This window comes from Anser brachyrhynchus, assembly GCF_964034855.1.
Source record: "Anser brachyrhynchus genome assembly, chromosome: 21".
Taxonomy (NCBI): Eukaryota; Metazoa; Chordata; class Aves; order Anseriformes; family Anatidae; genus Anser; species Anser brachyrhynchus.
In genome coordinates, this window is record NC_137714.1 from 6,433,487 (window position 1) to 6,460,998 (window position 27,512).

Below are 27,512 nucleotides of genomic sequence, written 5' to 3' on the forward strand. Positions count from 1 at the left end.
TCTCCTCAGCCTCCAAAGAGCTCGGAAGCCTTGCAGAGCGTTCGTGTCAGCCACGGCCCAGCAGGAGGCCGTGCCCACATTAGTTATCAGTTTTGTACGCTTGCACCTCGATGCTGGAGGCCAGCCTCAGCTTGCTGCTGGCTGTTTCAGTGCATTCTGCCCCATCTCAAAGGTGGAGAGATGGCCTCATGCTCACACTGCTGGCCGAAGCCTGGGGATGGAAGAGAATGGCAGCCTGGTGGCATCCAGGGCTCAACTTGTAGCCAACAGACAACCCTTCTTGATCCCCTTAAGCAAGAACCTTCAGGATTTTTATTTTGAGGATAAAAAGAGTTGATGAAAACCCCACAAGCTTCCTGCTGGTGGCAGCGGACTCAGGACAAGCTCAAGAGACAGTGTCAGTTTCCCTCTAATTTTTCTTTTCCCCTAGGCTATGAGACTGAGTCCGACCCAAACAGTCTCTACTGGTTAAATGAAAAAGGCAATGTGGCTTACAGAACATGGAGAGAGACCAGAGATGGAGGAGAATATGAAGAGAGACCACAGCTGGAGGTTTACTTCTCTCTCTGACAGTGACCAGAAGCAAATCACTCCTACCAAGGGAGATTTAAGCCATCACTGTTTAGGCTGTGCGTTCCTCAGGGCACTGTGATTACACATTTAGCTTCTGGCACACTGGGGAAACACCTGCCAGGACAGCACTCCATACATACATAAAGGCGGAACAATTCACAGGAGTAAAACGCAACAAACAGGGAAAAAAAATAAGTCACACATCCCAAAACGAGTTCTGATAAACATTTTTTTAGTTCTACAACAAAATAAATATTTTAACTCTGATTTACCAAGAACAGTGAGACTTTGCTCAAAAAACCCATAGGTATAACAACATACATTGAATGTCACAACACTTGGTGATTACGTCGCTGCAAGTCATGCAAGTAACAGCCCAATTTATTACAAATATTCACGCAGTAGGAAGTACAGGATAGTAATACATGCTGGGATATAGGCCATTTGTCCTGACTACACCTACTCCATCAAAACCCAGTGCAAACAACCCGTCTTTGTTGATACGGTTCAGTGATATGCATGTGGGTTATTGTGAAGCCCCAAAAATCACTACTGTGGCAATTTGCTGTCTTTCAGTAGCTGTGGATTCCCCTACACCAGGGGAACAACCAGTACACAACAGTGTACTAAAATAAATCCACAGGAATTGCTGGCACATATTGTATAGCAAGAGTTAATATCTCATTCACATGTCCAGTTAGAACAATTGCGTTCTTTTGACTAGAAAAGAGGAATTTACCTATGTATACCTGAAACAGCACTAACAGATTGTTCCACATACTCTCTACTTACTCTTCCATTAGGTATTTTAATACATTCTCAGTGAATGAAAAATACCATTTAGCCCTCCTTTTAAGATCAATCTTTAGGTATTTAGAATGGAGATAAAGAGCCTCAGACATATCTATTATAGGGCAGATTTTTCCACAGCTCTTGAAATAAGACATCTTTGCTACAGCAGTGTTCCTGGAGCTTGTAGAAACATCATATATTGATCAGCCTGAACAACAGACCCAGCAACAGATGACATTTGTTCATACTTTCTGTCCCCAGCAGTCTTTGTTTTCATTCATGAAGATGTTGTAACTGATCATAAAAAACTGCAATGTTATACAACTGGTATCTTCCTTTCACTGCAAGTGCTCCAAAACAAGTATCTGGACTCCATTTTGGACCTTGCTAACATTATTTATGATGCTGCTATACAACCATTTCCTTAGTTAAGTTGCACCAATAAAAGGGCCAAGTCTCTGTTGAAGGGGAAACCTATAGAGGTACGTTAAACGAGTAGTTTTGTTTTTTTTTATCACAATTTTTTAGGTTAACACACTAACCCACTGAAATGACAACACCCATTCACTTTTTAAAAAGAGTTTATAGCCTGAGGCTATTTTCAAAGCAGCTTTGGGGGCTCAATCTCACATGCTTACATTCGCAAACAGATTTGTGGAAATCCAGAACATATTCACTGCCTGCAGGTTGGCTTTTGGACAGTCTTTGACAGCACTTCCAACAAACAAGCAGAGCTCAGACTCCATTTTACCCATGCCATCTGATGGAAGTAAGCCTTGTCCTGTGTTTTCTTTATTTCACCATAGTCAAAAAAGCACCAAACAGGTGACATATCTGATTTGAGGCTGCTGTCCTCACTGTCTGTGCCAGCTTTGGACAACTGTCGTAATGCATTTGATACATTTGAAAATGAATATATGGCATCTGAGAAGACGCTGTGTATGTGATGCAGTCCAAAGCCAAATATATATCTTACTAAAACATAAGAACATGACTGAGGGAGTTCGCGCTAGAACTGGTGCCATCGGCCTCACTTTTTCTTAAAAACAAAACTGCGCAGGCAGCGAGGTATTTGGCTTCATCTATAACATCAAAGAAATACCTAGGTAGAGAGAACCACAATTAAACAGTTCAGACTTTGGATTCCCATCTCTGGAGCAGGCATTGTTTGAGAATTCAACATGCTACTTGTCAAATATATCTAAGTTTGGACATGAGAGGGCCTATACCATTTACAATTGTATGAAAAACAGTTTTGTTGACAAATTCTTGTCTCCTTCCTCCACAGCACACTGAATATAGTCACTATTTTACTTCCCCCTCAATCCTTCATTTACCAACTTAAACACCCCTCAATCAATCCCAAAGACGTGCTGATTACAAGTGTTATTGTGTGAAACAAAGTTATAATGTAACAAATGCCATATCTCAGTGTATTGCTCAGTGAGCGTCTGGTGAAGCACAAATTAAATATTACAGTTTGTTTCTGAATTATAAAAGTGTATTTTTTTATGATGAATGAACTGCTGTGGACCTTGAAAAGCAGTAGCCTCTGAAAGCAAGCTGAAGTATCTGCAAAAGGAAAGGCTCTTTGCTCGTTTAAAGTTGCCAACAGTTACATGAAGCAGTCTTCAAGAGTCTAAGTAAAGGTTTCTTCAGTCAAATATATGCTGCAAGGCTCTCGCTTGTATCCTTCCCTGACCCAGTGCTGCAGACGATGTTATGCGCCCATTAGCATGCCCATGAAATCCGATCCATTCTGAATGGTGATGGGAGCTCCAGCGCTGTTGTCCACAAATATGGAGGTGTACTGGCCAGCCTGCAGAGAGAATGAGAGGGAAAATCTGACATTTCATCCCAGTGTAAAAGGAGAAAAGCATTTCAGTGCCATGAACTAAGCCTAGAAGTTTCCTGCTGTTTTCTGTGGCTCCTGGGAACAGGATCTGGCCCAACATCTTCACTGCAGCACGAAGGCTTTGACTTGGAAGAAACCTGCTGCAGTGAAACTGTTTTAAGCTCGTTACTTAACCAGATCCTTACTGCACCAGTGTCTTCTTCAGTGATCACAGTCACATGGCCATCTGCACTTCAGATTCGCTTCTATGAAATGGGAAATATGACTGCCACCTTGACAACACAGGAGGAGACTTAAGAAAGAAAAACATTTGTTTTCATTAAGTCATTTCTTAGAGACAAGGCTACCTCCGTGACTTAAGATCAGAATGTGCAACATGTGTTCTTTGCTCCTGTTCCTGTCACAGATTCTCTAAATGACATACCTGGGGTGACTATAACTTCATTAACCTTAAAAAGAAGGTTAACAGCTTTCCCACCTCCTGGTGAGAATTCAGCCTTGCCAGTGAATAACTCCGCATCCTGCCCAGCAAACTGTAACTGTGCCTCCCAGTCTGCAAAGACCTACCTGCAGCTGCAGTAAGCCATGCACGTAGACCGTGAAGATTTTGCTGTTACTTTCCAAACCAGCAATGACTTCCAAAGACCTAAACAGTAGAGAAAGAAAAATAAACAGGTTAAGCACCTGAGGCAGTCACAACACAGCTGTATGTGGAACAGCAACGGTCTCACAGCCTCCCTAGAAAGAGGACCTGGTGTGCCAGTGTCCATCTGTACTAAACAGGTGGCCTTGGTTCTAGCTGAAATCGGCCTTGGAAGAAGAACAGCAGAACTCTGTCCTCACTGCAGTAACTTACGGAAGACCCACAGCGTACACAGGGTTGTGGATGCAAAATTCAGCTGCAGGCAGAAAGAGGGAGCCACCTCCTCTCACTAAGGCCTTTCTCAAGACCCTGTGGTCTCTAACTCTCACCCTGGAACAGAAGCTGAACATGTCCGTTAGATCCATCTACGTGCCAGCTATCCCACAGTCTGTTGACCACCACAACAGTTTATACTCCTGTTATTCTGCAAAGAGCTAGCTATATATTACAGTTCATTTTCAATATGTGAAAGGCCTATTTCACCATAACAATACATGTAGACTGTCTGTGCAAGAAAAAAAAACATACTCTGCAGCTGAAAGCTATTTTTGGGAGGCCATGTAGATCAGGGATCACATACAAGCTAAAAAAAATCGTGTGATTCAATTTAAGTTTGTGGGAGAGCTCCAGATCACCCCCCATCACTGTTCTTTTCTAATATCATGTTATTCCCACCTTATTCCTTGCAGCAGTAACACGTAGGAGAGCCACTCTGTGGCATCCTCAGTTTCTGGAGAACCATTCCTCAAAGCAATATGAAAGCACAGAGCTCCATGCCTGCCTGGCTTTTCCAAAATCTGCCTAGCCAGTGCTAGCAGATCCAGTTGTTTTTCCAAGCAAACCAACCCCCCTCCCTCCCTTTTTTCCATGAAGAGGTGGTGACGAAACCTAGCAAGTGCAAACGTGCTGTTTCCAGCCCCCTTGCAAGGAAATAATGTGCACAAAAGGTAGGGGCAATTTGGCCCTGAGAGAGCAAGCCACTTGGCACCACCTTGATTGAAGAGCTCAGTCTGTGTGTCATATCCTGCCAAAAGCCTAACTTGGGTGGGAACTTCCCACCATTAATCTCTTCTACTCCAACTGTCTCCGTGCCTCTCAGTTTCCATCTCTCTCAGCCGAAAGCCCTCAGGGCTCTTTCAGCTCCCTAAAATGAATGACTGTGTACGTAGACATCCCCAGGAAATTCCACAAGTACGGGTAGCAGCTCAGCCTGTGCCAGCAGAGTGTCTGTCCAGACAGGTTCCCATCCCTCCACCCATCCTCCTTCCATCCCACAGACCAGTCACACTCTCACCCACTAGAGGAGGGAGAGATGTCTCCCATAGAGCCGGTGCTGGTCCCACTTTATTCCCACTGCTGTCCAGCTCACTCAGCTCAGGACAGCCTTGCAGGACAACCGACAGTAAATTGCAAGCTTGGACAACTGATGAAAACTGAGTCAGACTTCAGAGAGTTTTATCTAAACCATTAACAGCTGGGTCAGTTCTGACTAAGAAAAAAAGTTTTTATTGTCGTTGCTCTTTGGAGAGTGTAACTATAAATTCTTCACGTGGCAAGTTAATCCCAAAAACTTCCCAATAAACATGCCTAGGCTGTATGTGACAAAGAGGTTGTTCACATATCCCAGACAGTACCCGAAGACCTTGCTAGGAGCTTTCAGCTCAACGACCTGCAATGTGAAAGTCCTGGTAGCTTCCACGATCCACACAGAAGCTTCCTGTTAGGTAATTCTCGTGCCTGCATTTACCAGAACAAGTAAACAAGACTAAAGTCATGTTGCAATCAGAGGCTGACATCCATTCTTAAGTAATGTTACTGGTTGGCTGAATGGACAACAGAGGGGAGAAAGAGACACTGTCCTTGCAAACAGAAGTGAGCCTTACAGAGAAAAAAAAACCACACTTTGTTCTTTCTCAGATGCCTTCATTAAATCAGCTGGGAATTTGTGGAATCATTAAAACTCACCACTGGCACCTTCGTTTATTTTTCAAAATGATTTATCTGTCTTTCCCTCTTGAAAGGGCACAGAGTGACAATGATTTCCTAAGTGCTTCAGGCTCTAAAACAGCAGTGCTTTAAAGCAAACAAGTCCCAAGCCAAGATGCAACGGCCTCATAGGTTCTATAAATCAGATTTATATTTGTAAGTAGTTAGATATGGGTTTAAGAATTATTCTAAAAATAATTTTTGGATGAACACATAAGGAGAGCCTTTTCCATTAGCACGCTCTCCACAGATGGCTAAAGAATGACAATCAAATTTTACCTGTATTCAGGTCATTACTTTCAGTTACCTCACTTTGCTTTTTCTACCTCTAAAACCGTGGAGAAATCAGAAGCCCTGTGACACTTGAGAATGGAATTTAGATTTTCTATATGATTTTGTAAGTGAAGATTTGTGAGAGCTACTGGCAAAAAGGGCAGTAACGTTCTGCCCTGTTGTTCCTACCTGTTCCACCCCTGAGAATAAAAGCCTGGAGTCTCCCGAAATCACTCAGTGTCATCAGACATTCCAGATGTCAAGATCAGGCCCATGTCCGTTCTTAACAAGATCTAAAGGACTCCTCACAAGTGCAAGACTGCAACCAGTCTGTCACTGCCTCAGCTAAGTGCTGCAATCATAAAAGACTGTTATAAAACTGTCTACAAGGCTGAATAGGTGCCAGGTGCTCTAGTCAACAAGCTCCTTGACTTCCCATCAGGTCAATGGGCACGCAGCTCCTTGTTACCCTAGTTACTAATGGCTACTCTGACGCCAATCACGTCTTTTCCACAGGCCAAAGAAACCTAAGAGAGCTGGTATTTATTGTATGAGGCTTCACGTCAAATTCATCCTCCAGTAAAGCCCCTAAACTGAAATGCCGGTGGAGAGGTCAGTCCTATTTACAGCGCTTTGAGTCATGGAATGGGGAAGGTGAGGGCTGAAGGAGCCAGCCCAGCAGCAAACTTATGGTTTCGTGGGTTTTAAGCTGCACCTGTGGAGTCATTTTATGGATGTATTTCAGTGGTGCTATTGCAAGGGTGTTGCTACAGCTGCACTGGAAGAGCTGCAGGCAGGGCAGACCTTCTGCAAGCCCTGCAGAGGCGATTTTCCTCCAGTGACAAAGCTCCAGCCACAGATGCAGGCAGTGACCACTCTACCCAAGCAGCACTGCCCTCTGCTGGGTGCATTTCAGCCCAGCCCAGGGGTTCACCAGCCGCCTTCCTCCAAGCAAAGCACGCCAAGCTCAACATCCTCGGCAAGCTGGCCCCCTGAGACACAGGGCACCTACGTGCTACAGCTGAAAGGATGACAAAGCCAGCAAACAGCAGCCGACAGCATGCTTACGGCATGGCCCTTTGCATGAGGAGCAGCACTCAACGTTGCCACAGCCTAACAAAAGCCTTTGTTTAGCAGAGGTTTACCAAATGAATCCCAACAGAGGAAAATTCAGCTCGGATGTCTGAGCAAGCTCCACGAGGCAGCTAGGGGCTGCAAGACGGTATGACAGACCTTTGGGGAAGCCCTGCTCTTTGTGCCTCAGGAACCATCCACCTCTATTTTCCACCTACTCCTTTTTTCTCATCACCCCAACACTTCCGTGGCAACGCTAGCGAGATGGTGCGCATTCCATTCAGGAGGCAGGTGAAATTGTAAAACTGAGCTAACAACCTCCGGCACAAAAGTGTTTCTCTCACTCCTTGTGTTTATGATGATAGCTGAGCACTCAGCACCTTTAGCTACATCCAGTTTCAGCCCGCTTCACTCACAATTCTCTCAACATATGTAATATTTATTCTGCTATTTAGAGTACCTGACGCCATCCACTGAAACGTTAAAAAACAGGAAAAAAAACACAGAAAGCCTAAGGGCTACATGGAATCCATCTCTTCAGAGAAGTTCTACAAGCTTTTGATATAATATCACTGTTGATGAACCTGATTTCCACAACTGGTTGAAACATCAGCCCATCTGAGAAAAATAATTGCCCGGACAGCACTGCAGTAACTCACGTGTATCGGTGGCAGAGAGATTCAATGCAGATCAACACTCGGACATTATCTCTGGCTCGGAGCTGGACTTTACTCTTTAATTCACTATGATCTGGTGAAGGCAGAGAAACAAATATAACCACTTTTGGAATGCAGCAGAAAATCACTTCCCAGCGTTTGGCTCGAAAGAGATTCCAGTAATATTGCGGCTTCTTAGGAAAGCACCCTTCTAGGTGCTTCATCACCAAATGATTAAACAACCAAACAAAAGCATTGGTGACAAGCTAGAGTCAAAAATGTCTTGATTCAGTTCTATATCATCACACTTATTTTTTCCAATGTCTTTTATGGAAGCCACACACTCTGCACATAAATATATTTGGTGCCTAAGCTCACCCTCCCTAAGGAGTGTTGACTTGTTTGGTTTGCATGGAGCAGCCTGCTGTGAGATCACCCAGCCCTAAGGCCAGCGTTTTGGGTCATGGTGTACCAAAGGGAGAGCTCACTGCAAAGGGCTGCCATTGCACATGCTTCGAATCAGACAAGACCCACCAGAGATCGAGTTCTCCACGACTCCCTCCTGCATTTCTCAAACAGTACAGGGAAGGCTTCTGGGGACAGCACTCACCGATGTGGACGTTGGCTGAGAACTGGTAGATCCCAGACACAGGTGCTGTGAAACGTCCCGTTGACAGATTTAATCCTGTCCCCCGGAGAAAAGCTCCTTTGGCCAGAGGCTGTAAAATAAGAGCAGACATTGAGCAAGTCCCCAAGTACAGGTACAGAGGAAATAATCATGGCTCTCCAGCCACTTCAGGTAGAAGTCAGACAGCTCTGACACTATTAAAGAAAAACTGTTCATATTCTTACAGATTCCATATTTAGTTTCATTCTCTTCCAGCCTTGGATTCTACCGATTAGGCAAAAAACCTAGGGAAACAGCATGCAGATTCTCCTTATGGCAAGGGAGCAGTCTTAAGTCAAACTCACAGCAGATTATCTGACTTAGACTAAAATAAACTCTGCAAGAAATGTTTATTGTTAGTTTTGGCCTGTCTGATATGAATTTGGCTAGAGCTGGGGAGAAGCAAGAGTGGCTTCAATGGGCCAAGAAAGCACATTAGTCAGACTCTGCTTCCACCGCAAGGGCATTCTGTGCAGTGTAAATCCATTCCCATGGATGCTGTTCTGAGAGATTTGTCCTGCGTTGGTCCTGAGGGACGGAAGAGCAGTTCAAACCTGCCTTTGTGAGACACACACGCTGCTATATCCCTAATACATGCATGAATGCCTAACAGGGCAATCTCAACAGAACGCAATAAGCCAAAATGTGAGTACTTTCCAATGCTAGATAGAGAGAGGGGTCTGAAAGACAGTGTTGGAATTCACAGCGATGTTGCTACAGGTGTTGTTATACTTAAAAAAAAATAAAAGAAAAGAAAAGAAAAAGAAAAGGAAAACCTGCTTAGCTGCTTTCTCTCTGAAAGCAAGTAAAAGGCTGCAAAAGTTTGGGTCAGGTGGTGCCTGTGTAGAGAGTTACTGCATGGTAGAAGGAAATGACTAACCTGCAAAATCCCAAGCAAGGCTCACAGAGTAATTCTCAGTCCCTATTTAGCAAGATCCAGACCTAGACTTAAATGCCACAGAACCTAACTGGAAATGTTTTACAAACGTATCTACATTTATCAATGTGCACTGGTGTGTGCCTGTGAACAGATACACACAAACACACACAAAAAGGAAGCAAGTTTCCTCTATGTGTGGAGGCACAGAGGATCTAACAGCTAACCTAGCAGCAAAGACTGTGGAATGAGATTGATTCCACTCTTATGCCATCGCTGTGCAATCACTTTCAGTAATGCTATTTTTAATTTACATCACTGGAAGTGCAGATCCAAGCCCTGTATGTTCAAAACTGTTCTGCATTGTTAATTCATTCCTTTCTTGTTACAGCTATTAGCAGAATCAGCAACCTAATTCCAAAACCACTGGATGGGCATGGAAGGCAATTTTAGGCACCAGTAAATTATCACTGATAAAGCATTCCTGTTTCTTCATGCCTTCTGTGGCTTTGTTATTCTTTTGCTCATAGAAATAGACAATGCAAAGGGTTGGTTCTGAGAAGGGAGAGGTTTCTCTGGGCAAAAATATTCCATTAAACCTCATGCCAATTAGAGTTCCCTGTTGCATTTACTGTCTCACAGCAGCATACTCACCTAGCTGCTTCCAGCACTGCAGGGATTTACATCTGAGAAACTATTTGTACACCAGTTATTTCAATAAGCAGACCAAAAGCAAACAAGTTGGTGTCCACTTTCTACAAACCAAGATCACCTTCTCTTCCTCAGTCCCTCTTTTATCCCCATGCCTCCCCCATACATTCCATGGCTTCCTTCCTGGTGGAAAGTAGGAACCATGTGCAGAGAACTGAGATGTGAGCTGCCAGATTAGCTCCTCAGTGATAAAGAAAGCAATGTATTGACTTATCTGTTATTAAATAATGGATAACCCAAGCCTGCACAGCAACAATAATGCATGGGGGCTCTCCCAAAGCAGTAATGAAGTTCAGCTACTAAAGGCAGACATTTAACTTGATCTCAAGGCACTAGAGACACCAGGACTCCTCCTGGGATCTTCCAGAATGAACACACGGGCCACCTTAACCTTGAATGATCCAGCTCCAGTGATATTCCTGGGCCCCACATTAATCCCACTTCCATGGCCTGTCAGAGGCTATAGTTACTTCAGTTCTTGCCATTTTCTTTCTACGAAAAAGAGGTAATTTGTCAGAAACTCCAAAGCCTGAGATACAGGAAGCAGAGGTGTGGCGGAAGGAGTACTACATTTAATTCCAAATACCAAGGACATTGTAAGACAAAGAAGAGAGGGGATGAACACTCTTGGAGGAAATTTAGCATGGGAAGATGAGAAAACCATTATATGCTCTCTGAATACTCAAGGTCAGAGTGACAGAAACACCGCATTCAAATGACAAAGAATAGGAGTACCAGTCCCTTTCTCAGCCCACGGTCATTTCCACATATCTCAAAATGCTTTGGATAAGTTCCAAAACCAGGAATTATATTCATTCCCTATCATCTCACTGGGAAGTATCAAGCCGCTGGCTTCTTCACACCATTAAACTGACAGGGGGGAGGGAGGGGAATTCTCTCTCCCCCTTAGACTGTCTAAAGACAATGTTTTCATCTTTGCAGGAGCAGCCACCGTCTCCCTCCCTGTTAAATTCCCCTATATCAGAACACAAGCTAAAACCAGACACTTCTTGTCCCAAAGCTGAAATGAAAGGCTGGCATCCAGAGGCCTGCCAGCCCTCCCACATCAGCTTCAGGGCCAGAAGCAATTAGAAACAAGCTAGGCATACGATAACAAAGCATGGGAAGCATCAGCCTACGCGCTGATTGCTGAGATGTCTTTATTCACATTTTCCCTCCTAATTAATGAGGCAGCAGATCTCTCTAGCCCTGCCTACACTTCAAGTACAATCTTGCCTCTGTGCCAGCACCCACAGTGCTGTCAAACCAGGCTTCCACAAGTGTATTTGGGAAAGATCCAGGAAAGCACCCTATCCAGAACATAACCACTGCCTCTAGTCCTGCAGCTGTGAAGTCCTAGCAGCAGAACTACTCCATAGAAAAGGATCTGCTGGACAGGATTCTGCAGAGATGGGACTTAGCATAGCTGGGATGAAAGCTCAGCACCTTACTGCATAGACAGTTTTTAGCTATTACTTTGACTAGCATTTATACTTCAGATTCAGGTCTTATTTGCAACTGGTTCAGAAATGGTTAGCAGAAGGTTTAATACCATCAAATTCAAGAGCTTGCTTATAGTGACTTACAGCATCCCACGACGGTGTGCTTGTAATTTTAATATGACTATAATAAAATTATATAGGTAACATTTTTTGTCTTCCATTAGACAATATCTAAAGAATTTTAGCATCAAGACTGACTCATCTAACAAAATGATGGCCCTTACTTGGGCTTACAAATCTATAACCAATGACTGCTGTCTGCTTCTGACATTTTTCTACATCCAAAGATTACTCTGGAATAAAACAGGGTTTGCACCGAAAAAAAACCACATCCTTCAGATGAATGCCAAATGTGGACTGGTCTTTCTCTATCATTAACTGAAATAGAAACTGACTGTTTAGACCTGTAAGACAGCCCTCTCTTGCACAGACCTGTTAGAACTTCAGTGAGAACTGTCATGAGACTCAGCTGGGATGCAAGACAGAAAGAAAGTCTGCCTCTCTTCCTCTGGCAAGGAAGAAGACAACTCAAAGCCAACTGTCCATCCTACTGCAGCTGAGCTTTAGGACTGAAATCACTGTATAAGGTCCAACTTATGTCAATTACATAAAAAGGTAGTGCGATATTCACAGCATCCAATCCTGAGACGAGTTTCTGGGATCAGCCTTCCCTTTCAGGAAACACCTTTATCTACAGAGCCACCTAGCAGCTTCACAGACTAGGGGATCTATAGCTGATCTACGCACGGTGGCTGTTGTGGAGTTGCACAGGTTCAGTCTCTAATCCCTTCTCACCGACTGGAAGTTCTGAAGTTCTACCAGGGTCTTCTTATCTACGACGACTTGTCCTTTTAGCTTGCAGTGGAATGCCTCCTCCACACGTCTGTGGGGTGAAACTTCCTCCAAGGAGAGCAGGAGCGGAGGCAGCTGGCTAGGATGGGCTGAAATAGCAAGGGATGCCCGACGCTCAATGGCTTCTGAGGACAAAAAGAGAAAAAAAGGCTTAGTTTAAGCACCTGTTCTATGAAGCCATCAGCTGTCTGATTAGATTTCTCCTCTATGCTCTACTCATGAACTTGAACTAAGGAGCACTGAGGAAACACTTTTCCAAATTTTTGATTGTCAGGTAGGGAAATGCTTTAGGGTAAACATTGCAAAGCCAGTTTTTTATTTGCCATGGTGCTTACCAAAAGGAATTGAACACAGAAGCTCAAAGCTCTCACAGTCTTTACCTTTTAATATCTCCTTAAACTCCTGCAGAAGGACTTCCCGGGTGACTTCAGCACCAGGTGCTCCTGGAGGTCCCTGAGGGCCAGGAGGTCCTGGGGGCCCAACAAGGCCACGCTAAGGAAGTAACCAAAGTAAAACATGAGAATTAGAACCAGGCAATTGCACTGGCAGACTGAAAATTCTTCCAGCCACGAGCCAGTTCTACAAGGCTGTCAGCCACGTGAGCAACCCCCACTGATATCAGTTCAACTCCAAGCCTGATGCAGTAAATCTTAAACTGACTCTCGAGCCAGCAGTGAATTCCAGCACTGGGAATTTACTCACGTATTTATGAGGGAGGATAAACTTTGCTCAGGTAAACACTAACTGGTTCGTCAAGCACATATAAACAGTGTGAAGCACAGCAGGCACAAGACTGAGTTTGGTAATAGAAGATAAAGAAGCAGCAAAGTAACTTAAGCTGCTTCTTACTCTGCCTTATTCTGCTAACTCAAACAGCCATCTGGCCACATTTTACATGAACATATATTGCTCAGACATAATGATCACATACATGAACGTTTGGTGTGACAGTAGAGCCCTGAAAAAATTAAACAGTTTATTTAAAACACCTGGAAAGGTTAGCTACACACATCAGAGCTTTAAGCTGGTAGCAGGATAATGAAACGGTGTTATCAATGCTGTTTCAATGTGTATTGTTCTCTGGGAGCTCCTACTTAATCAACTAAACAGCAGCAAACCCACATAGAAGCAGCCTATAAGCTCACTGAGAAGTAAAAGGAAGTCATAAAAAACATTCTGTATTGTCTAAGCAGCAGATGAAGAGTGCACACAATCACTCAGCAGGTGATCAGTAATTCACTGATTTGCAATAAATGATTTTTCCATGCCTTGATTAATGTGTCCTTTAAGCTGCTTGCGCTTTATCTAGTTGTAGAAGAAAAATGTTAATTTTATTTCTACTGAGCAGAAAAAAAAACACAAGAAAGTCTCAGCCCAAGAAACAGCTGGTTTAAACAAAAATGAGTGCTGACAATGGAATTCACAGACACTTATCTTACAAAGCATATACACTTATTGTCCCAAGCTTCTCCAAAATACTTTGGAAAATTTAACACAACTGAAAACACAGCACTCCAGGGTGGGAAAGCAAAAGCTGGAACATACAAAACACCTTGTGTAACAGAGTGGGAAGGGAAGCCATGGTGCACGTTTGTTAGCTGATGTCAATCTAGAAATAACCTACTAATTTCTTGTCTTTCCCTTTGCATCTCCTTTTAGAGGTGTTGCCATCATCTGGGCGGTGAACAAAGGAGATCCAGGTCCGCCGTGGATCTGTGATTCGCGGGTCTGGAGATTCTAGGATCTAAAGAGAAACAAAAGCAAGCACTGATGACATTGCATCTCTTTGGCCACTACGTGAACTCAGAGAATAGAAAGTTTCCAGACCAGCCATCTGCTACCTGAACCAAATCCTTGATCCAAACATACTGCATTTGGGAGGACGTTGAAGGCTTAGGGTCCACTGTAAAATTCCATTTTATCCCACTTCTGTAGCAAGTAATTCAATCTGATATTATCCAAAACCATGACACTTTCTCATCATTTACAGGAACATCACAAAAAATAATAAATAAAAATCCTTTCTCGTAACTTAATATGTGACCTCCTGCAGGGTGTCCCAGCTCCCCCCTTTACTGAAGGGATCAGAAAGAGCCAAGAGCTGGGAGCCAGCGTGCCTCAGGGACCTTTCTCAAACTACCGAGGCTCAGCCCTCTGCCAGTCGTAATACATGCCACAGAAAACTTGCACATATGCCAGAGATTGTTCACCGCTGGCATCTGATATTTATCAGTTGGATCTATTGAGAGATAAAGGGAGATTAAAATATACAGGAAACCTTGAAGTGCGCCGTGGCTTTCAAATCAAAGGCAAGTGGGATGACAAATGTGCACACGGGAAAAACAAAACACAAGCATTTCACAATAAAAATAAAGCCCATGTCTGACCACAAAATAGATGTGCATTTGCAAATTGCCCCTTCCTATGGTCTGCAACTGTATCACAATCATAGAAATCAGTTAGAGAAGTTCGACATGACAGTGCCCAGTTCTGGATCCCTTCTGAACGAAGTTTGGACAATAAAGAGGCTCTGTTGTTAGGAATTTGGGTCCGCTTCCTACTGGACTCCCTACCTAGTACCCAGTACTCAGCTCTCATACAGGACCAGGATTAAATACTCAAATGGCCATACCTGTTGTGTTTCCCTTGGGCTGGGAACGAACTCTAAATTAAAAAGGCACCAGAAATCATTGCTTACCAACACCTGCCAAGTTCTTGTCAAGACCAATTAACCATTGACTATGGGGTTCCAGGCTGTCGGCACATCAGCCTCTCAGATGTCCATCACAGTGAGGATAAAAGCACAAGCCCTCCCAAAGTTTCACGAATCGTGCTTAGGTTTTCATACCCATTATGCAAAAGACAGAGAAGAAAATCGTAACTTTCCAGCAGAAAAGCAATACAAGGCAGGGGTGGGTTGAATAACGATATCAAAAATGATTTCTAAACCACTACAAGTTTAAATAAATCAGGATTGATCTATCACTGTTCAGGAGGAAGAAAACAAGATGGGTGTGGAAAAAGCATAGAAGCAAAGTCAGTCAAGAGTGTACTTCCCAGATCTCAAAGTATTTGTTTGCCCTTGGGTATTAAGCTCCTGCTAATCTCACAGCAGCAGACATAGTTCTGCCACAGCTCAAACGTTACTGCTCTACACTCAGTGGCCCTAATAGCAACAGTGACCTCTTTTCAAAACCAACAGGAATCGGACAGAGGATTGAAAATTTTGGCTAGAAATACCAGGGCAAGTCCATTTTGAAGAGAAGAGAGCACAGTCCGTGTGATCTGCTATGAAAAATCTATGCAGAATAAATATGAAATGAAACCTCAGAAGCCTGCTGGAGCTCCAGCTGGAGGTCACGAGGAATGTTGGTGCTCCTAAGCTGATGCAGAGCCTGGAAAGCTCTCTCTGGCACGCAGCCAGGCACATGAGCATAGTACAAGGCACTTGTCCGTAGATTCGGAGCTGATGTGATCACAACTATTTATTTCAAACAGCTTGGGTCACCAGATCATTTACAAAGCAGCAGAGCGTGAACAGCTCCACAGAAGTCACAGATGCATTGTGAGCTGAGCAAAGGTATTTGTTAAACATCTCAGAAACTCTAGGAACCCAGTTCTGTCTTCTCTATTCAGATAATCTTGGGTGATTTACTGCTCAGACATGACCCACAGAGAGATCAATTCCTATTGAATTGCTCCGTGTGGGAAGTCCAGTTATCCACCCTACAAATAGATAGCTGCCAACAAGAATAGCTGGCATCTGTGCGCTAAGCCAAAGCAAGGGTATCCCAAATCATTTTGCCATATTGATCATGTATTCCACTGAAATTAATCAGAGTTATGGTTAAACACTCCCCAGCGTGCTCAGATTCAGTGTGCGTCTCAAACAAGAGCACACCAAATTACTGACACAATCCAGTTCATTATTTCTACATACAAATTAGTCTTCAACAGCCTTTTAATGCTTATAACCACATTTATAATCAGGTGCTGATCATGTTTTGTCAAGGCATTCCATAAAGTTGTTTTAGCTAAATTATTTGTCATGTTTACTTACAGCACGCAGGACTTTTCGCTGTTCCAGTAACTTTCCGAAAGTCCATTGGAAATTAATGGAAATGGAGCACCGTAGAAAATCACAGTTATTCTAAAGTTAGTCACACCTCTCTAAAACTTGATTATTTTATCAGTTTCCTCCTCATGCTTTGCAAAAATCTGCAGTTGAGCAAAGACAGGCTGAGAAGGTCCTTTGAGGCAAACCTCTCCATCTTTCCCAACATGCAAACCTCAAGTCCACAGACAAGCGTTCACAAACCTTGAAATATCCTTAGAACGGCACAGGAGGTACAACTTACTTCTACAACAAAGACGATTTATATTTACCAGAGGTTGATAGAAATTTAAAGGTTTCTGATAGGAGTTGCCAATTTTTTCTACCTCACAGCATCTGAAAGCACACGCATGCAGCATCACCATACAGGTGAATTCACACCTATAGAGGACTGGGTTTATGAGCACTTAAGTTTAAAAAGCTCATAAATATATAAGCAGGTAAAAGCCTACCTGTGCTGTTTGCCCAAAGGAAGCAGATGCATTTTTCCCCCCAGCGACTGGGACTGACAGGTCTGTGGTAAGGCTGCTGTGCATTTCACAAAAGAGAAGGAAGTAACTTATTAATAGAAACACCCAACTCAGGCAGGATGCAGTATTCCCCCAGTGCTCTACCAGGAGCCAGCGAAACAACAGCTGGATTGCAGAGAAAAGGAAAATAAAATCAGTTTGTCCTTCAAGAAGAGCTAGCTCGTGCGGCAGGAACTCAGAAGTACAATCTCCAGAGCAAAGCAAGACCAGAGTCTTAGGAACCAGGATGAGGCGTTTGCTGCTGATGGATACAAGACTATTCAAATATCCCACCAGGCTACAAGACAGGCATAAACCCCCTGTCCAGAGCAAATGGGGAAACATGCCAGCTGGGAGCAGAAGCCAGCAGTCATGGGCAGAGTCTGACCATTAATTGTGAAGACAAACAGATGTCCTCAGCCCTTCTGGAGTTCCAGCTGTGAAGAAACAGCCCAGAGCAGACATCTTGTCAGGGAGAAAAAGAAAGCCAGATGACACATCCCAGAAAAATAAAGGAGAAAGAAAGACTCCTGAAGTTAAAAAAAAAAAGAAAAAGAAAAAACAAACAAAAAAACAACACCTCTCCAGCGGCCTGCTTAAATTACAAATCCCTCTAGAAGACAGCCATGGCACTCCCCAGTTTCTCCAGCGCAAGGATGATTGACAGTTAAAATGAATGTTCCATCCTTGTGGTATTATTATTTAATTACTATGGCATGCATGAGCAATCCCAGCAATAAGCATGCAAGCCTCTATTTTTCTTGGCAGCGGCAGCCTCCAGCAGCCAGAGAGACCTTGCAGCCAACTCAGGTATCAGTCAGGACTGAGAACAGCCTTGGAATCCCAGCAAAGGGGACTTGTCCCTCCTGGGGTGCTGTTTACAGAGCAAAGCTAACTTGCAGGAGTCAGGAGGAATTCTCATGTTAACTACACTGGAATCAGGCTCAGTCCTTACCGCTTGAAACGGTGCCTCCAAGAACAACAGAAGCCCTGCCAGCAATTTTTAATGAACTTTCAATCAGGTCTCTTAACGTTGCTTTGGAATCCGAATACAACAGCACCCAGCACTTCGGAACCAGCGTTATGACACCAGCATGAGCTTAGCCTCCTCTCTCCTCCCTCTCTCACAATAAAAGAGGAGTTGAGCTGTAATTTAGGCTGCCGTACACAAGCAGAACCTGTGGTTCTTTCTGGCTTTAACTCCCAGAACAGCGTGCACTGCCCAGAAACACACACAGCCTCTGGCTAAGATTCAGCCAGCATGGAAGAAACTACTAGTAGGGATCTACAGTCAAGTAGCAGAGTTCGGATCCTGAGAAATTTCTGAACTGTATCTGAACTTTCCTAAAATTCAAGGATACCGGGATCCAGTCTGCACCTCTGCTAAAAACCAAAGCGAAATGGACTAACGTAGTTTCAGAGTTTGGGTGAATAAAAGAAAACACTACGAGCAAGACTGAGCAAGTCTGTACATCCAAAAAGCATTTCAAAATGTTGTCAAGAACACGTAACCCTTTTTCAGAGTGGTTAAAGATGGAAAGAAAGCAAGAAAAGTTGATACTTTTGTGAGAGGACAGCATCCTTTCCATCTGCAGTGAGAGATGCGCCTCCAAGGACAAACACCCAACCATTCCGGTCCTGTCTTCACGTCTGAAGTTACTGCCCTGAAAGTTTGCTCAAAGAATTGTCAATGTAGTTGTTTATCTGTGATGGAATTATATTTAGAAATTCTTTGCTTAATAATTAAGCAGTTGCCAGACACAAAACGGACCTGACTCAGCATTTCAATTATCTTAATCCATAAATCTCTATGTTGTTATGCCTGATTTACACTAGCGAGAGTATTGCCAGCTTCATTATGAAATTAGCAGCAAGTGATTTACTTCAGTAGTGTATTTTATTTGGAACTGGTTAAAAAGTGACAGATCACTTTTTTAAGCATGAAAAAATCCCGTGTCAGCTGCTAATAACTCATGGTTATGCACACTCTTGGTTATTAATGAGATGTAAAACCAAGGTCCTGACCACTTGTGGTTTTTACAGATCTCTCAAGAATTTTCCCTAGAGCTGAAGTGTTAGGTTTGGTATCGGAGCCAAATCCCTACTGGAATTCCTATCTAAATTCCCACTGTGTTTGGTCACTGAAAAATTATTCTTCATTCCTCTAAATGGCTATCACAAAAAGCTCCTCCTCTCCATTTAAATACTATCTGCCCTCAGTGCTCACACCCATAACGAATGTAATGAACCTGAGGGAACAGCTCATGGGAGCAAGAGCTGCTCTGGGAGAGATGATGACCGCGTTTGTTTCCCTGTTAGCCGGATGGCAGCGTTCATCCATGCCACCTCTGAATGCACAAAAGTTCCTTCTTTCTTTAGGGACACTACAAAAAGGTAAGGACCCGAAGAGCACTGATAGAAGAGGCATAGCACAATGCATCTAGCACATCAAAGCACATTTGATGTAGGACTATCTATGCCGATAATGAACTTTAAAAATATCACAAACGGCTAAGTGAAACAAGCCCAAATGCTGCGTTATTTCCACGTGTGATGCACAAATCCAGTGTTATTTTACCTGGGCCACAGAGGTGCTGGGAAGGATGATATTTGTTGTACCTTGAGAGGAAACATCTCTTCCTACAGACAGGTCACAGCCTAGTCCCTCCCGTGCTCTCACAGGGCTTTAACACTTGTCAGGCCCACAAATGCTCTCCATTACACACGCAGTCACACACTTCAGGCTGTGACTGAAATCTCTGTGCAGAGGAGGAATGCAATCTGTGCAACGTCATTGAACCAGCTGCTGTTCTCAGCTGGAAGCAAAAGGCCCCAAAGAAATAATTCAGAGAGATTAATAAACCCGGCAGACCTAGCCCGAGATATCTGACAGAGACAGAAGAATCGTTTCAGCCTTCTGCAACTCCAGAAGTCATGTCTCTGATCCAAAAGACAAAAGCTCCGGTGTTCGCACTCAAGATCCAACCTTCCTTCCATCAGTCTTAGAGGCAGTTTTCAGCTCCCGTCCTAGGCTGAACAGGGTCCTCTGCAAGGAACGGGACATTTCTTGTTTCCCACTGGAACATCTGCCTTGAGAAGAGCAGTTGCACATCACATGAGCTAACAGGCCCACCTGGGGAAGGGAACCTCAGCACCTGCTTGGAATTACTTTCTTGAGAAAACTTTAAACATATTGAAAGTAAACTCATTAAATTTACCTCTAGACAAAAAAATAAAAAAGCTTTTAAGATAGCAAGGAACAGTTTAATAGAACTGAACTCACCCTCAGCTTTCTTTTCCTCTCACATCATAAGCAACAGGCTTGAATTATTCACTTCCTAAGCAGCCTTAAACTAGAATGAGCCTCGAGATCATCAGTTTTCTGCCTGAAAACCATGGTCTTACCAGATTTCAAGACAGCGGACTTCATTCCAAGGTACTACCTTACTGGGAGACAGCCAAGAAAAGACCAGATTGTAAAAGGAACCTGTACAGAGGGTTGAGAATTCTTCCCCTATGCTTTGGAGTGCCTCAGAGTGGTGCTTTCCAGAGGAAGTAATATTTCAAGGACCCTTTACCTACGTAGCGGGTAACGAAACTAAAAATATTACATCATTTCTTGCAGAAATTCCATTGAAATCCCATTGACCTCAAATCATCCCTGAAATTTCATTAGGACGGCTGAGTCAATAAGTTTTTTCCCCAAATTAAGATCATGCTTTTCTGACACTTAACTGAACCACCTCTACAAGCAGCTCACAGAACAGCTGAAGTTAGCAGGGACATCTACAGGCAGCCTTTTTGAGCTCCCAGGCTCCAAGCAGGTGAACCACAGCAGGTTATCTGGGACAAGGTGCAATCAGGTTTTGCACATCTCCAAGGTTGGAGACTCCACAGCCTCTCTGTGTGTTTTTTTTCCAGTGTTTGATCACCCTCATAATAAAATGCCTTCCCCCCCCCCATGTTTAAGTGGAATTTCCTTTTGCCTTTTTTCCATTGCCTCTTTTCCTTTCACTGAGCTCTGGCTCCATCTTTTTTATTCCCCCTACTTAGGTATATATGCATATTGATAAGATCCCTTTGAGCCTCCTCTTCCCCAGGCTGAATATTCCCAGCTCTCTGAGCCTCTCCTCATACAATGGATGCTCCAAACCTTTCACCATCTTCACGGCCCTTTGCTGCCATCACTTTAGCATGTCCAGGACCACAACTGGTACTCTAGATGTCTTCCCAGTGTTTAGGTTTCCCCTCGGAGGGAAACATCCACCTTCCTTAATCTGCTGGCAATGCTCTTCCTAACGCAGCCCAGGAGGCTGTTGACCTTTTTTGCTGCTAATGCACGTTGCTGCTCCATGATCAACCTGTTGTCCACCAGGACCCCCAGGCACTTTTCTGAAAAGTTGCTTTCCAGCCAACTGGCCCCCAAGGCATACCGGTGTGTACTGCACTCCACAAGTGCAGAACTTTGCGCTTCCATTCACCGAAATTCTTGAGAACCCTCCTGGCCCATCCCTCTGTGCTGTTGAGCTTCCTCTGGCTACTCTCACAACCGTTTGGTCCATCAACCCCTCCTCCCAGCTTTGCACTTGCCAAGGGTGCAATCTTCCCTAGTATCCAGGTCATTAATGAAGATGTCAAACAGCACTGGCCCCGGTATCAACCGCCAGGATACTTAAACCACTACTAACAGGCCTCGAGCCAGACTTCATGGCATTCGTCACAACCCTGTGAGCCATGCAGTTCAGCCAGTTTTCAGTCCACTTATCTAATCTGAACTCCATCAATTTGTCTATGAGAGTACTACAGGGCAGAGCACTGAAAACTGCATTGGCTGAAGGGTACAGTTGATTTCCCTGTATTCCACCCAATAAGTGATATTCCAGATGGCCACTCCAGTTACCAGGGTTGCTCACGCACACAGTATGTTACCTGGATGCCAAAAAAAGCAAATACTTACTAGCCTCCATCCCGCAATGCCTAGCCCAGCGCCATTAATATTAACAAGCCACAAGTGTGAAAATCGTCTAGACAGTTTTCAGTGCTACTGATAAAATCCCATGCCAGTTAGTTTAGATGGAAATTGGGCAGCTGGCTGTCCTCAGAGGACATTTAATGAGACAGAAGAGAACAATAGACCAAGCAAGAAAAAAACGACCTCGTGCTGAGCCTTACCTGAGCTAGCTCCATAGAGAGATTTAACTCCTGGAAACAAGAACCTAGCTACAGTCAGGTACAACTTGTCAATCCCTAAGAAGAGGAACTATTGAGAATAAGGAAACGGATTTTTTCTCCATCTGAAAGCATCAGCACGCGTACTGCCATTATTCAGCCTATCCACAAGGTAGCTGGGGCTTAAAAAAATATTAACACAGTTTGGGCACACAACAGAGCACTGTGACCCTGCAAGCTATCACTTCAAAACCACACCAGATAGGAATCAAACAGTAACTCCTGATCAGGGTCAGCCTTATAACCCCACTGGACCATCTACTACTGCTGAAGCACTGGTAATTTAACGCCTCTTCTTCTTGCAACACAAGACCCATGCCTGGAAAGGGGATCACAAGCCTGGCAGCTGCAGGTACCCCGCCACTCCCTGTCAAATTAAGAAGATACATTAGAAAAAAACTTCTGCATCCATCCCTCATGGTCTTAGTCCATCTGTGCCACAGAAAAACACTCATGTGCTTTGCAAGCACATCTCATTGACAGCGAAGATAAAACTGGAGATTTTTTAAAAATACTTCTACTATTTCCCTTAGATGTACCAGGTTTATCAGAACTGAGATTTCTGTCTCCCTCTTTTAGGCAGAGGTTTCACCACAAGTCGCGTACTGTCACTGTTAAAGGGGAGCTTTCTCAGCTCTGATTTAAAAACAATACCCAAGATAAATCTGTTCCAAAATCTTTTGGTCAGTTTGAAGGAAAACAAACCTACCTTTTTAACAGTATGAGTAAAAATCGCTGCTCTCATGTAATAATTCATTCCCTGCTCCTGCTTTGACAAATCTACCAGCTGGCCACAGAGTCTTCCAAGGTAAACACAGCCTTAATTTTTTACTGTACAAGGCCAAAAAAAATTCCATCTTTCCTGTTATGTAGTGCAGAGAAATGAAATAAGATACTGATGTTGTTCCACGTCCCTGCGCAGGGCATCTTTTTACTAAGCAGAACTGCTCAGCAAGGCTCAGAGATCAGTCTGCCACAGAGCTTTCAACTTCTCTTTAGCTTAGTAGGTTAGGCAAGGAAAGCTTTGCTGTTACTTTACTAATTCGCCATCCAATTAACAGGAAAGGAGACACTTCAGAAGAAAAAAAAATTGCTACATTTGAAAACTGCAGAAAAATAAGGCAGTTCTCTATACTGCTGTTGAATTTCACCGTCACTACAACTACCTGAAGAGCCCAATTGCCTCTTCAAAGTCTGTCAGTCACTGCTCACCATAAGGTAGGAATTTACTGGTGATTTACAAACCGCTAATTTCTGGCTAGTCATCTTTCACACCTGGTACTTTGTTTATAAGGGCATTTAAGCTGTTTTCTGTCAACAGCCAGTTGTTCTGAACCCAAAATGAGGGGCTGGTCACTTTACCTTGACATTGACTAACACATGGGTTTGAGGTAGTACAGCAAAGGGAAGAGAAGAGAATCCTTTTTAAAAGTTTTGAAAAGTAACCTGATAAATCCAAGGTTATTAACAGAGATTTAACGGAAGAATTAGTGATCCAATCGCATTACAGAATTAGGCATTTTACCTAATGAATATTTATTCCTAGCTGCACCAAGACACCTGTACATGGTACAATTGTATCTCACTGCTGAATTTTACATGGTACAGCTGTAAGAAACTGTCTCAACCAGCAACGTGAGCAGTGGTTGGATAGAGCCTTCCAACAGAGAGGCAAAACCATGCTGATTTCTGAAGTACTGTATTTTTACAATTTAGCTTCTAAAGCTTTTGGTGATCCCAAGACCCGCTGTTTTCAATTTTGAGAGTCTAGTCCAGAGGCATACACACAAAGCTCACAGTTTGTTCAGCATGAATAACCCCAGAGACCAGCCTTAAAAATCCAGGTCCTGTTTGCCCTACAGCACTTAGTGACCGCAGACTGGGATGTCTGGCTGTGAACAGCAACTCTCATTTACCCCAGAAACAGCAGCGATTCTTTATTTGCGTTTATAATGTATGTAAAAGAATCCCCTAGCTTGGGCAGGTGCTATATAGATTACAGCACGGACGCCCACAACATTTAGAAGCATTGCTTAACTGGAGCCTGGGCTTCAACCTTAGAGAGATTCCAAGAAGAAAAGTTCGTGTTGCAAAATGTTGGAGCGCGTATCAAGCAGAGTTCACGAGCATTTACATCAACGATTTGGTTTGGTCCCATCCTTATTAAGCAGAATCTGCCTTCACTGAACTCTCCAGCTCTTGCAGCAGCCAAACCTTTGTCATGGGTATTTTAAAGAAAAATATTTCAACACAGAAACTACAGCTTTCAAACACTGTCTGTTTTAATGAACGCCCACTAGCCTCTGAATGGGTGCCGCGTTTCTTCTAGCAGTAATGGATGTGTGACTGTATCAGAATAAACCAGGACCGGTTTCTGCCGGCTTTTGCAATCAGAAAATATTCTGATTGTGGTCCAATACGTTTCACATCAAGAGAAATTAATTCCAAAACAGGCTGAAATGTAGTTGCTCCAGCTATCTATCTGGCACAAGGAGGACGAAGCAGTTCTAGAGAAAGTGAAAGGAAGTGATTGAACATAAGCACCTCAAGAATTTAGCATGTATACAACCTGTCCTGACAAAGCCCTGCAATAAACAAAAATATGCTGAAGAAATGCTGCTTGCAGTCCCCTAATGATCACTTTAAGTGCAGCAGCCAGCTTTTTCATACAGAGGACTGTTTCCCAGACTTGCCCAACCTTAACCAATTACTCTCACAATAGCACTGAATAGGATATTTAGAATGTCAGCCCAATTGTTCTAACGCGCCCCCTCTGCCATGCCCCAATTTTTGACAGGTTGTTCCTCTATTGCTATAGTGACTGCCATCCCTAATGCATGTGATCAAAGTCATGTTTTAGAGGTCACCTCCATTTGAAACAAGGGACATTTTTGTGCGAGTGGGAGAGAGTGGAAAAGGGCTGTGTGATAGGGGACACTCCCTCCTTTCTCAGCGCTGTAGTCTCCCGTTTCATCCTGCTCCTACTCCCTGGACCTGCTTTTAATTTCCTGAACTCCTCTCCTACTCCCAAGCTTTCTATGCAAATTTTGATCGTAAAAGATTCTGAGGTCTCTGACTAGAAATTGCCTCTTTCAGCCTGGGGTGATTCCCTCAAACACATAGCTGCAAGGATCCTGCCCTTCAGAACTCACTCACCAAGCCTAGCAATTCGTCAGCTGCAGCCATTCATTTTTCATACGCAGCCTTACACTTGTCACTTATGCACGATTAGCCCCATCCCGAATCCTTTCCTGAAACAGCCAAAATCGTCTGAAACAGATCATGTGAATAGACCAAATATTTTCTCATCTGTAATTTTAAATCACCAATCTCTCTGGTGGAACGCATGGTGCAGAAAAACCTCAGACATGCTCAGGTGTTTGAATTGTTGGATTTGCCTAAGCCAGTTTTCATACAATGTTCCAGAGAGCAGATTTGTTTGCAAGAGATGTATTAATATTCCAGTATCGTTATTGTACTGAGATAGCCCACTTTTTCTTTTTTCTTTTTTTTTTTTTTTAATGCTCGTGCCTTCATACCAAATCAGCTACCAGGGGACTGGAACTTCAGTCATGCATATTCTAAAATTATCTTTATAAATTGTATTCCAGTCATTGCTTCAGTAAGCTAGGAAATAAATCATGCAAAGGCAAAAGAGAGAACGCTCTTTGAAAAATCAAAGATGTTTTGGTGAGACTGCTTCAATCAATGAAAAAAGGAACCAGCATCACATTACTGCCAAAAAAGAGTTGCACCAAGCACTGACAACAGAAAAACACCTACCTTGGGATGCCCATGCAGTTCTTCACTGTTTGACAGGGTAGCATTGAAGGGCTCTGTATACTGATTAGGTTCTTTCTTCATCTTTCTCTCTTTCTTTGCTGCCATAACTCTGAAGAGGCAAAACTGCTGACAGAGTAAAGTTGCCACAAATACCCAGGTGCACCCCTTCATTTTGAAGAGGGAGTGGCCAAGTCAAGGAGGGCACTCTCCAAGCTCAAAAACCTTCACCACCAATAATAGGAATAGACACAGACTTCTCTCTAAAAAATAAATAAATAAATAAAAAGGTTAGAACTATTAAAGATGATCCTCTGGTCTATGCAATGTCAAACGAGCAGCATGCATGGGTGTGCTGGTGGCTGGAGAGATCTCTGTTCAAGCAGGACGCATTGAAATGGTACAGATAAACTTGTCTGAAAATCTGGATTCACTCGAAGAAAGAGGTAAGTCCATTCAGCCTCTTGAAGCTTACATAAATACAAGGGGCTCTGGAAAGTCCTGCCACCCACCTTGAAGTGTCATCCCCCCCCCCCCCCACCCACCCAATAAGTCTTCAGACTCGATTAAAATGCACTCAACTATGAAACCCAGAGAAGTCAAATTGCTCAGGGCAACAGTTGCTCAGGCCGGAGCTGACAACGCAAACTCATTAGGGGGGTTGTTAGGTTGTTCCTCTTCAACAGATTTCACTTTCTGTCATTTAAAGTGTTGTGCTCAGTTCAAAGCAGGCTCGAATACGGTCCATCCATCCTCCCTTGAAGGATACCTCCCTTTTCTCAGTGACAAGTCCTCATCCTTTCCTTTCAAGACGCTGCGAAACTGTAACCCAAGGTTGCTACAGCCACTGCTCTTCTGACCAGGCTGAAAGCATCACAGCTCAGCCTTCTAAGGAGAAAAGCAATTTTTCATATATCGTAAAAGTTAAAACAGGGAGAAATAAAAAACTGTGGATGTACCTAGGTCCATTAGGAGCAGAAAAAGTTTTCCCAACACTAGTTTCTCTCCCTCTTTAGTTGGGTTTATCTTCACTTTTCTTTAATGAGACGATGAGCAGCAAGTCCCGATGTCGCAAACAGCTGTCAGGATGTAGAAACTTGTCTTTTCCATCCTCGTCTCCCCTCACACCAGGCAAGATTTCAGGTACCTCTTAGTGTAGATAACGCCTGATTTTTCTCGCTGCTCCTTTCCCCAGCTGAAAGCTGGCAAAACCCTCCTCAGCTTTTGCTTTACCTCAGCAAATAAGTACTTCTTTCCTGAACGAGTTTCCATCAACTTGAAGAAAGGGGAAAAAAAAAAAGAAAAAAAAGGAGGAGGGATCACATTCTAATGAGCTGTCAAGCCTATTCTCTTCACATTCCTATTAGACTCACTGATAAGTGGAGCTGGCCTGTGTGCCAGGCAGATTTAAATCAATGC

The 27,512-nt window shown here is 43.5% G+C and overlaps 1 protein-coding gene across 2 annotated transcripts; it reads right to left on the minus strand.

Annotated features, from left to right (window-relative positions):
- Positions 1–788: 788 nt before the first annotated feature.
- C1QTNF12 (C1q and TNF related 12) lies at positions 789–27,499 on the minus strand. Of its 2 annotated transcripts, none has more exons than XM_080563916.1 (9): positions 27,053–27,499; positions 26,097–26,356; positions 14,086–14,205; positions 12,842–12,953; positions 12,405–12,586; positions 8,463–8,571; positions 7,856–7,946; positions 3,788–3,866; positions 789–3,184 (listed from the first exon to the last, which is right to left on the minus strand). In XM_080563916.1, exons 2-9 carry the CDS (start codon positions 26,265–26,267, stop codon positions 3,086–3,088), a joined length of 963 nt encoding a protein of 320 aa, XP_080420042.1. In that variant the 5' UTR covers positions 26,268–26,356; positions 27,053–27,499; the 3' UTR covers positions 789–3,085. The 2 variants fall into 2 exon arrangements, with proteins under 2 accessions (XP_080420042.1, XP_080420043.1); XM_080563917.1 differs by having other exon boundaries at positions 26,676–27,499.
- Between the last annotated feature and the right edge of the window lie 13 nt (positions 27,500–27,512).